This window comes from Uloborus diversus, chromosome 6 (genome assembly GCF_026930045.1).
Source record: "Uloborus diversus isolate 005 chromosome 6, Udiv.v.3.1, whole genome shotgun sequence".
NCBI lineage: Eukaryota > Metazoa > Arthropoda > Arachnida > Araneae > Uloboridae > Uloborus > Uloborus diversus.
The window spans coordinates 42501640-42513971 of record NC_072736.1 but is presented as its reverse complement, the minus strand read 5'-3'; the positions used below and the strand labels follow the sequence as shown (position 1 = coordinate 42513971).

General features: G+C 32.8%; 2 protein-coding genes across 2 annotated transcripts in view; one reads left to right on the top strand and one right to left on the bottom strand.

Moving 5' to 3' along the window:
- LOC129224012 (RNA-binding protein Rsf1-like) overlaps nucleotides 1–12332 on the top strand; it is a 32455-nt gene that overhangs the window by 1292 nt on the left and 18831 nt on the right. The window lies entirely within an intron of this gene.
- LOC129224362 (zinc finger MYM-type protein 1-like) lies at nucleotides 1870–3909 on the bottom strand. Its single transcript, XM_054858805.1, has one exon. The coding sequence runs from the start codon at nucleotides 3907–3909 to the stop codon at nucleotides 1870–1872; it is 2040 nt and encodes a 679-aa protein (XP_054714780.1).

Here is a 12332-nt window from a genome sequence, read left to right as displayed (position 1 = left end):
TCTGTGGTACTTCAACAACAAGGGCGGATCTACAATAAGTTTTAAGGAGGGGGGGGGGGGGTCAATTTCAACTTACCTTTTACTATAGCTGATTACAATTACTTGACGTAGCATTTTTAAACTAAAATATAGAGACATTTAGCCGAGGAATTCTCTAAAACTATTCTTTTCTGTTGAAAGAGGTATTCTAAAGTACCATTTTAGAACTTGTGATAATTCCGGGGGAATATAAAACTCCCTCCTAACATCATCAAAGGTTGTCTAAAGTTGTGCTTTTTGGAAACTTCAGTTTTGAAAAATTATCAGAGGAAAGTCGAAGTCCCAAGGAGAAAGATTTGGACCATATACTTTTCCTTGAAATTGTGGCCTAAATTGCATTTTTGAACTTCCGTTTGGAAAAACTGCTAGTGCTGGGTCCTTCGAGAGAACGATTGCCTCTCCCTTGTATCCACCTTGTTCAACAATGTATTTCTTCTGCACAGAGGCGGTGATTGAGAAGGTGGGGAGGAGGAACTAAAATCCATAGGGCTTTTAGCCAGTGGCGTACCAATACGGATGGGGGCCTGGGGCACTACTCGAAATGGGGGCCTATCTGGTATTAAAACTGAAGTTTCTCAAACTATGTGTACGTACCATATATTACAGTAATTACTTTAAGTGGTACATTTTTACATATTTCAGGTAGTGTTGGTTTGATTTCGTACACTATTGTAAATACCACAGTAAAACACATGGTTTTAAGTGAAATTAAGTAAATGCTATATTTTTAATAAAATTGTGCTTTGTCAGAAAATATCAAAAACAGAAAAAAAGTCTTAAAATTATATTGTATCTTAAAAATTTATTGCATCTGAACATCCAAGTATATATTTAAAAACGTATAAAACAAATTAAAGCAGCTAATTCTAATCTAGTTGTATGGAAGTTGCAATTCTTCATTACAAAATTCAATTAGTACTCATGAATTGAAATATTTTTTAAAAATATTAGTAACTACATTTTATTGATTTTTTATGCATGTGTAGAAATAAGGGCATTCAAAATATAGAACAATTACCGATTTAAATGAAATAAATGATTATTTATCCACTGAAAGTCAAATAATATATAAATCTGAAACTCTCTACAGATTTGCTAGTTTTAAAACATATCGATTTATGATTTAAAAAAGAATTTTTTCTTAAAATATCATGAAAAAAGTATTATGCAAAAACTATTTTAAAAAAGTTTTTTTTTTTTTTTTTTTTTTTTGCTTTAACATTTAATGACATTCCTTTGAGCTATGACTGGAAATAAAATGATTTCTTTGGTAGTGCTTATGAATTTTTATAACAATACCAGCTCCTAAATAAAGAAGTTTCTCATGCAATAGATTTGTTGCACATTTTTAATATAAAATAGGTTTTTCAATGAACTTTACAGAGAAAAATATTATTAAATATTCATTACCTAAAACTAAAATTTATTTATGCGCAATTGATGTTTCAGAAAATACGAAATGCTTAGATCATACGAATCGCTAAGATTAGCTTTATTGGAAGAAGTATTTATAACTGTACCGGTTTAAAATGTTTAATGTTTTGATAATAAACTTATAATTTGAGATTAATTGATTTTTATTCGAAAATTATTTTCAGTTGGGCATGCTTTTGAGGCTTATTACAATGATACAACCTGCTTTATCAAAGTTTGAGTCTTATTAAGGATTCTTATTTATGGCGCACTGGATAAATTTATATTAAAAAAATTGGTTTGGTTTAGGTTCTTTTGTCACAAAAAAAAAAAAAAAAAAAGAAAAATAAGGAAAAAATATAAAGTAATAAGAAACATTATTTACATATATGATACTAACACATAATGAAGCACAAATTAAAATCGTTTCTTTCGTGCTTTTGCTTCTGCAAATTGTTTTATGATGTCATCAAAATTTATGTTCTTTGCAACAGAGTTCTCAATGGATATCATTGCTAAACTCGATAAACGAGATTGGCTCATAGTTGAACGAAGGTAGTTTTTGATTAATTTAAGTTTGGAAAAACTTCTCTCGCAAGAAGAAACAGAGACACATGCTGTCAAAAATAGCCTGAGAGCGACACACACGTTTGGCACCGATTCGTTAAAATCCATTTCAACTATGAATTGTAGCATTTTCAAAGATGACCATGAAGTTGCATCTTCTTTCAAAATGCCAGATGCTTGAAGATGCCTTCGAAGTCTCTTTATTTCGGGAACTATTTCTTCCTGCTGAACATCATCAAACGTTTCGGTAAGTTGTTTTGAAAGAAGGAGTAGCTGATTATCACTTGATTCTAAAAGATGCATGGATTGAATAACAGCAAACTTTTCATACACCCTTTCCATAGAAGTTGTCCGATCCTCTAATTCGACGTACAGCTTGTCTATGCATTCAAGCATAGCACGCTGCACTTCCTGCTGTGGTGTCAAGCCAGCATCTTTGCTCTCTTCACCTGGCATTATTTTCTTAAACCGCTTTCGTCCTCTACTTTCTATGTCTATGTTTAATTCAACACAAGTTGAAGTCGCAAACTGTAATGCATTAGAGGCGAGTTCTATACGAGCTTCTTTAAAAAATGTTTTCAAACTTTTTAATTTTGTAATAGACTTTTCCAACGTGATACCTTCTATTTGTAAGTATTTCTGGACTTGATTCACTTCACTTAAAACGTGATACCACAAGTGCAGGAAGCAAAGGAAATTAAAATTACAAATGTTTGTAATTAGCACCTCTGCTGCTCCTCGTGTATCAAGATTTTCTGACCTGTCGCATAATTTTTCAAGAGCTTCAACAAAATTTTCGAAACGTTGAAACACAGGTTTCACGGCATCGAAATGGGAACTCCACCTCGTATCGCTTAATCTTTTTACTGTTAGTCCTACAGTTTCTAATAATACATCCCATCTATGCGTTGAAGTTGAGAAAACTCTATATATGCTTTCCATCGTTCCAAAAAATGTAATACACAAAGGAACAGTCGCAAAAGCGTGTACTCCACACAAATTTAGTGAGTGGTTGGCGCACGGAACAAAAAGGGCTTTTGTATTAATTTCTCTTATTTTGGCTTGCACTCCTGAATGAATTCCTGACATATTGGCAGCGTTGTCGTAGCCTTGACTTCGGCAAAGTGTCAAGTCAAGACCATCCTTTTCAAGGGCTTGTATGATGGTTTCCACTATGTCACTAGCCTTTTTTCCATAAAGGGGAATGAAACCCAAAAAAGATTCTTTAATTTCGACTTTTCTGTTTTCTATATGGACGTATCTTATTACTTCACTCAACTGCTCAGTATGAGATATGTCTGGTGTGCTGTCTAATAGTATTCCAAAGTAATTGGCTTTTTTAACTTCTGCTACTATCTCAGCTTTTATACTGTTTCCCAAGATGGAAATAAACTCGTTTTGCACTTTTGGTGATAAATATGATACCGAAATTTTTCCTTCTTTTAAAGATTGCTGTAACCGAATGTTGTGTTCTTTCAAAACAGGATCGTAGTTAGATAGCAGGTTGACCAGTTCCAGAAAATTTCCCCGGTTTTCTGACTCGATTTGCTCGTTATGCCCACGAAATGGCAAGTTTTGCTTGGCCAAAAAGAGAGTGACATCTAGCAATCGATATAAAATGTCTCTCCATTTTTTCCTCTCTCCTTCCATAACTACTTGCTCAGCAAAGTCGACAGTTTTGTTTTGTAAAAGGCCGGCTGCCAAAGTTTTCCACTTTTCCAGATTTGTAAGATGGAATCCAGATCCTTCGTGGTCGGCCACTTTGGGGTTTAGTTTCCACCAAGAGTTAAAGCCTGTGATGAATTTGGATAAGTTCGAGTCTTTCTCGTCCAGGGCAAAAAGTCTGCAGCAGAAACAAAACAAAGATTTTTTTGCAGGAGAATACACCATCCATTTTCGTAAAATTTTCTCTCCGCTGGGAAGATGCTTATAGAACCATTTTTTATTCAGTTGGCGGGTTTGACCCTTAGGGTTTTCTCCAGCTTTTTGAACTGCCTCAAAGGGTCCGTCCAAATTTTGATACGGTTCACTACCTCTTCTAATAATTTGCGTCCGTATTTCATCTGGTAATGGTACTGGCCAATCTCCTACATCAGAATGTTGATTCATTTCATCAAAAGAATCCGAGTCAATATCAACCATAGTATTTTGCTGATGTTGTACTAACGGAGCTATTACTTCGACACCATCTTCGACAGTATCTACTTTTCTATCATCAGTTGAAGAACTTTCTTCTTGGCTTGATTGAGAAGACATTTTTTGGGCAAATTTCAAAATAGAACCAGACAACTGCTCCATTTCACGCTCTTTAGCTTTCTTTTTCTTTGCTTTTTCCCATCCACTAGGATAGTTGCGTTTCATGTTGATAACAATAACTGAAAACATGGAAACGTAAAAAATAAAATATGATAGTCCATATTTAAAAAATACAAAGTTCCTCATTACATCATCCGTTGCGCACAATAGCCAGTTAGAGCACTTGCAATAAATAATGAGTGCATCATTTACAGTAAGAAATTTTTGGCTATTTTTGTCAATCGCTATCGCCAAGAACTCCAACATTGAGAGTAGAGAGAAGAAACTTCAACCGCGTGGTAAAAATTGGAAAATAAGGAAAAAATTTCCATTCGTTTCGCTTGTTGAAATTGTTTTTTTTTTTTTTTTTTTTAAATTAGAACATCAGTGTTTTAAATTAAAATTTGAGTTTCAGACAAATGATAATTGTAAAGAATATTTTTCAGCAAGAATATGAGATACTTATTTACTAATTAAATGCTGATTTACATAATTTAATCAAGCATTCAATTTTTGTACGATTTGTTTCTTTTCTTTTTTTAACTCTTTAGCTTTCGTTTTCTTAGATTTTCCCCATCCACTAGGATAGTTGCGTTTCATGTTGATAACAATGACTGAAAATACGGAAACTTAAAAAATAAAATATGATAGTCCATATTTAAAAAATAAAGTTCCTCATTACATCATCCGTTGCGCAGAATAGCCAGTTAGAACAATTGCAATAAATAATGAGTGCATCATTTACAGTAAGAATTTTAGGTGCAAAACAAAAAGTTAATAATAATTAAATATATTTAAATTTCTTGAAAATAAAAATACTTTCTAGAACTTTTTTTCAGGAATTTTATTTTCAAGAAATTTAAATATATTTAATTATTATTAACTTTTTGTTTTGCACCTAATTATTTATTGAAAAATAAAAATTGTAAGGAGAGTCATATATTATCATCCGCAAATGTCCTTATCTTTTCTTAGATAGCAAAGTTTAAGCTTTATAAGTTCCATAAGATATCTGAGGGTGTATTTTCTAAATGTAGACATAATTATTTTACAGATTATTTTTTGCAAAGTTCCTGAAAAAAAGTTCCAGAAAGTATTTTTATTTTCATGAAATTTAATTATATTTAATTATTATTAACTTTTTGTTTTGCACCTAATTATTTATTGAAAAATAAAAATTCCAAGGAGAGCCATATATTATCATTCGCAAATGCCCGCGAAATGCGGACACATAAATTTTTTGTCCACGAAATTTTTTGGTCGCACCGAACCCCCACCCCCTTTTCAAATAATTAAATGCTTTTTCGCTTGAGAAAGCTTGTCAAAACGGAAGAAAAAACAGCTTTTAGTGGCATTCTGTCATTGAATCTTTAAAATCTTGACTATTTTCCGTCAGTTCACTTGCTCTTTTTTAAAAATAGTTAATTATTTGTGTCATTGAAAAAGCTTCATAATGAAAAGAGTATTTATCTCATTATGTATTTATCTCTGAAACTAAAACAGCTATTATTTTTCAATTGTATTCAGCTGACACGCAAAGCAAAGTTTTTTGAACATGAAAAGCAGACTTTTGACATTTGCCTGGTTCCGAATTTTCCTTTTATAAAGCAATTTAAAAAGTTAATTGCAAAACAATTCTCCATTTCCAACTACTAAACTCATATGATTAATTAAAATATCGCGACTCACTAAAATTCAGTTGGCGATCTATCATCGGGTTGCAACCTTTAGTTTCAGAAACGGTGATGTAAAAATTTCTTGTAAAAAGTTTATAGATTTAAGTCATGAAATGGTTACAAAAGTATACAGTGAACAGAAACGTGTAGGCACTCCAGATTTAATTAATTTTAGGATAAAAATTGGTTTTTACAGAAAAAACCCTTTACTATTGCTTTGAGTATGACACACCAGGGAACTATTTACCTGATAACATCACCTAATCTCAGAGAAAAATATTTTTAAAACATGCTTACCTAAATAAGGATGAAATTCACACGTTCACAGTCTAAATAAAACTTTTCCGCTAGATCTCACTCACAAAAAAAGACGCTCTTTATGTTCTTCAGACAAAAAACTCTGGTGTGACCCTATACTCGCCTGGCACCATTGATTGAAGTGGAGAAAACGCTCCGCGCTGCTTCGCTGGTAAAATTGAAAATATTTAATGTTCGACAGAAATTATGACAAAAAAATTTTGCGTATGTGTGGGTTTAACTAACTAATCCGATTTCTAAAGCGAAGAGCGTAATTTCCCCCGATTATCGGACAAAGCGCTAGGAACTATTTCTTTCGCTTGGCCGCAGCTCATTTCTCCATTGTCAAGGTCAAAAGTCCCGAAGGATTGACCAATTAAACAGTTTTATACTGTCGAAAGGGGCATAGCAAAAAGGAAGTCCCCTTTGCTTGAGTCAGAAGGGGTCCGTCCGATTTGCTCTTAGAAGTTATAGCTTCGGGCAGGAGACGAAACTTAAAACCACAGAAGTGCAGCTGGTAAAAAGAAAAATTTATCGGGCTGATTTTTCCAACGCCACAAAGGATAGACAACTGCTCATTTAGGATTGGATTTTTTTGGTTATATGTTTGAATTTGGTTTCAAAAATAGTGTATGAATTAAGACTAGACCATCGTCGTCTTAATACACAAAACAAAACATAAAACAAATATTTTAGCTGTATACTGTAATGATCAAAAATTATAAACGTGCATCTGTCATGCATTAGTTTTTCTTCTTTTTTTATAATTGTTTGAAAAAAAAAAGCATAAAACTTTGCTGAAAGCACTTGACGAAATAAAAGCAAAAGATTTTTATAGGTTTGGTTAATTTAAAAATTTGGGGCCCCCATTAAATTCGTGGCCCAAGCGCTCATGTGCCTTTGTACATTAGGACGGGTCACTGAAAAAAAAGTCATATTTAACAAAATTTATGATATATACTCGCATATATAGGTAACTGATTAATATTTCTAATCATGATGTATATGACAGGCCTACTGGAAAGAATAAGATACAATTTCGGGGTCTATGTCAAAGCGGGGCCTGTGGGACATAATTTGCCCTCTCTTTGTTTAGGCAAGAGTCACTGAGAAAATATTCATTCTGGATAAAAAGACAACTTTTTATTTATCTAAACCATGGTATAAGGCAGGTCTGGCGAAAAAGAAAACGAATTAAAATTTCGGGGCCTATGTCAAAGCGGGGCCTGGGTATCATAAACCCCCCATTGATCGAGAAGAGGAGTCACTGTGAACAAATATTTGGTCTTTAAAAAAAATATGATTTATTAAGCCAACTTGTTTAAGCATTCAAACCAAGATATGCGACAATATTGGTGAAAACCAAAAATTGAAATTTGGGGGCCTATGTCAAAGCGGGGCCTGGGGCGGACCGCCCCCCCCCGCCCCCCCCTTGGTACGCCACTGCTTTTAGCTGCAGCAAAAAAATTTCAAAATTTTTGCTAGGGCTGATTTTGAGAGCAGATGAGTGGCAATTAATGTAAATGTAACTGCATATTTTACATTAAGAATTTGATGAATTTTACAATAACATTCCCCGAAGAAACACTTAGACATGAATTAGACTTATTATTTAACCCGATGTATTTTGACATGTCATAAACACTTGGTAATAATTTCATTGACCAAGTATGGCTTGTTTAAGTAAAACAATTAATTTACTAGTATCTTAACAATGAATACATAAACTATAAATTGCTGCTTGTCAGTGTTTGTTGATTTAAATCAAGTAATGTTTTTTTTTAAAAATCATTGATTTAAATCAATTACGTTTTTTTTTAAACAATATCATTGATTAAAACCAGCTAATTTTATTTTATACATTAGTTTTTGCATTTTTAGAATGTGTTGATCTAAATTTAACTATACTGCCTTATATAATCGTAACTTCAACTGGCAAAGCTAGATCATGCCTGTTTCTGTGTGTAACAGATTTTCAGAATCTTACAGTATTGCTTTTGTTCCAAAATTAGTTCTGAACAAAATAAAAAAATTCATTTTTTCTTATACTACACCATGACTAAAATATAGTTAAGAAAAGTAATTGTTCAACATATTATTTTTCACTAAAAATGTATATAATGATGGAAACCTTAAGCAAACCATGAAAAAAAATCTCATGTTATCTAAACATAACATGTTTATAAATCTTAAAAATTTATTGAATATATTTAGAGACCTTTTAACATAATGTTAACAGTAAGCTGAATGAATTCATTAGTTCAGATTGCTTTATCATCAAGGTTTTTTGCCTTCATTCCAATTGAATCCATTTCAGAGCTTTTATGAACTTTAAGCTGAAAAACATAAACTGCCAAATTTTAAGAATTTTTAAGACGGGCGGCCACAGGCCGCATCATGTAATTCTTTTAATCAAGCAAAATTTCTCTAGAATTTCTCTCAAAATAGCTTATAGTTGAATAAATATGCTGAATTTTAAATGTTCAATTATCAAAGTGCCTATTTCTCAACTGCATAACATAGTTTAAGAAAAATAAATGTTAAGGCACATTGTGTTAGCCTATTGTCCGTTAATATCTACTCAACACACATGCTTCATTTGGTTGCAAAATTTGTGACAGAACCGGTAATCAGGCTGGTAGACAGGGGAGGCGCGATGAGGGAAACAGCCACCTCCTGAAGCATGAAAGGGTGGCTTCTGAAAAGAGCACAGAGGGCGGACAGTAATGCTTACCCCCAAGCTTTTATAGACCTTAAACAATGAAGATATATTTTATAAAATGAAAAAAATACACTGAGAAGATAGTTTTGCAAGCATTTCAAACAACTAATTCTGTGTTCAACAAACGTGGATGCATGGAGTGACAATGGAAAATTGTCACTCTCCTGAGAATCAAACATCAGGGTTCATACACTTTTGGTTAAAAAAAGTTCCCTGACTTTTCCAGGTTTTCCAGGTTGTTTTTTAGAAAATTCCAGGTTACTCGCTTCATTCAAAATTTAAGTTTAAATAGTAATATTTTCAAAATAATTAAAATTGTTTAAAGTAGCGATGCAGAAGAACTGAAACTTCTCCCCTTAGATTTAAAAAAAAAAAAACTTGTTTTTTTTTCGTTTGTTTTCTCTGTCAAAATTTTAAGTTTTTTTAAAACATTTTGTTCAAAATTGTTTTAATTTGTTTACTATTTGTTGAAAACAGAGTACTTTCAACTTATTTTAGCGTTTCTTTGATGTCACGCGTAATATTATAGCATTTTGCTGTAGTCCTGCAGCAACCTTTTAGCATCCGCTTTTGGTTTACAATACATTTTATTTTCTTATAAGTAGGTTAAACGAAACATATTGAGCAAAATGCAAAGCTAAATTTCAGTATAAATATGATTAACTTGTTGCATCAATCGGCGTACCATGTAATGCATAGTAACAAAAATCAACATCCGCCAATCATAGGCCAATGCCAATAATCTTTTTTTTTTTTTTTTTTTTTTCACATATTAAAGGACGCTTACATTAAAATTTCAAACTTTCTTTTCCAGAAAGTAATAGTTAATTTTCAAAAATTCATAACTTTTTGCACATTTAATGTTATTTTCAATATTACACATTGATATAAACGTCCAATTCTGTTTCTGGAAGTTTAAGTCTACTTCCATTGTGCAAACGATCAAATATGGCGACAAAGTGAAAAATTTAAAATAATAAGTAGATTTTTGGATTTGTAGTATAAAAGTAGTAATAAATAATTAATAATCCTTAAAAAACTACAATAAAAGCAAAATAGTCAGTATTTAGCACATAAGAGTCTAAATCAATTAAAACAAAAAAAATATTATGAAGATTAAATTTTGCATTTTTCCAGAAAATATTTACAAATTATCCGGAAAAAAGGGCACAATTTGTGTTGTTTTCAATAGTTTGCATTGCAATTAACATCCAATGCCGTTTTCGGGAACTTAGGCACTTGAAAAAGGCTTGTGTACTTCCATCTTGGGAATGACCAAATATGGCGGCTATGCCCAAAAATAAGAAATAACTTTTTATTAATTTGTTGCATGAAGACAGTTAAAAAATAATAAATCTTCATGATACTACAATTCATTGAAAAGTTTTTATCACATTTGCGTCCGAGGCTGTGAGGATAAGATTAAGTTTTAAGAACAAAATTTTTCATTTCTCAAGAAAATTATTTCAAATAATAATACAAAAACAATTTGCAGACCATTTTTTGTTGTTTTCATCAGTTCTCAATTAAAGAAAACATCCAATTCTGCTTTGTTTTTAGAAACTTAGGCATTTTTGGATCGTATCTACTTCCATCTTGTGAATGACCAAAGATGGCGACTACGTTTAACACGTAGCTGAAATGATTTTCCGATAAAAAAAAAAAAAAACATTTTCCCCGATCGACCCTCCCATCTACAGGTTGTGCTTCCGAAGCAGTAAATTGTCTTCTCTCCTGTTGAGTTTGTGCATAATTGCTGTTCACCTGATTTTTTTTCCCTTGGGAACTACTGAGAGCCAAAAATGGCGGCTGCTGAAGATTTTTTGGGTCGCCACTTTTTTCATTGCTTTAAAATTGTTACAATTTTTTTTAAATACATCGATAAAAATGAAGATTAGATCTTATAAAACGAAATTCCCTGGGAAAAAATTGGGAAAAGAAAAATTTTGGGGGCACATTTGGAAAATTCCTTGACATTTTTGATTAAGTCATTTTCCCTGATAATTCCAAGTTTTCCCGGAGCGTACGAACCCTGAACCGAACAGAATGTTGTGGCAACCCATCTAAAACTTAAGGCAGTAGAAAGAAATGCGTTCCCCTCACTGACTCCATGTAAGAAAATCTTCGCTCTTTTGGCGCATTTTTCGTTGTGAAAAAAAAAAACGTTCATTTTTCGATTGCAGTTTTTAAGTGCCAGCGTCGGTTTAGATAAAAATTTACAATTTTTTTCGTGAAATCACAATAAAAACGAAGACTAGATCTCATAGTACTTAGTTCCTTGGGAAAAAAATGGAAAAAAAAAATTTGGAGGACAAAATTTGAAAACTCCCTGACTTCCCTGACATTTTTGGCAGTGTCATTTTCCCTGACAATTCCCGGTTTTCCCGGAATTCCCGGAGCGTACGAACCCTGAAACATATATGAATAATGAACTAAAATTTTGTAATTTTTTCCCAATACAGCTATTTTTTATAGTTAAAATCACGAATGAACTGCCCGTTTTCAGACTAGATAGGAGGACAGGGCCCTTGCCACGTGCAGCAAATTTAAGTGTGGCTCCAAAACAAAGACCCAAAAGGATGCTATGACCTCCTTGACAAGACTAAAGAAGATTTAAAATTGCGTCTATAGGACTTTAATGTCAGGAGAATTTCGCTGGTTGAACCACCGATCTTAAGGACCCAATTTAGTCTCATATTCACCCCTTCTACCTAATCAAACAGAGCTTAAAAATGATGGCTCCTAAATATGTGTCTTCTGGAAACAACCCTTGCTAACGTCAACAAAAATTGCTTACTGACATTTTTAGTATTTCTTTTTCGAAGTTTTTGTGGTGTAGGGCTCCGAATTCCATTCCTTGACATTACTACCAAAGATAGTCTGAATTAGCTTTTTTTTTTTTTTGAGAGGTCCCTAATCTCACCCCCTCTCCCTTAAACAAACGAAAATTGCGTTTTTCAAATATCACTCCGGATCCCCCCTTTCTCGAACTAAATCACTATAGCCATATAGGCCTATCACAATGCCTAAACTAGCATGAGATTGACTTCAGTTTTAAAAAAGTTTGTCAAGGCACACTGAAACCCCACCCGCTCTCGAGTTCGATTCCATCACTCGTAAGGACTTTATTATTAAATTTATCAGTGGTTTATCTTAATTTGTTGAATGTTTTAGGAAATAAAGATCTTAAGTCAGGCGATAGAATACAGAAAAAGAGGAATTCTACTGCTCTAAAACAATAGGGCCCAACATACGGCACACAAAACTAATCCATGCGACCCATTGCGACGTTCAATGTTGGGAATTAAACGTGTTCTTGAATT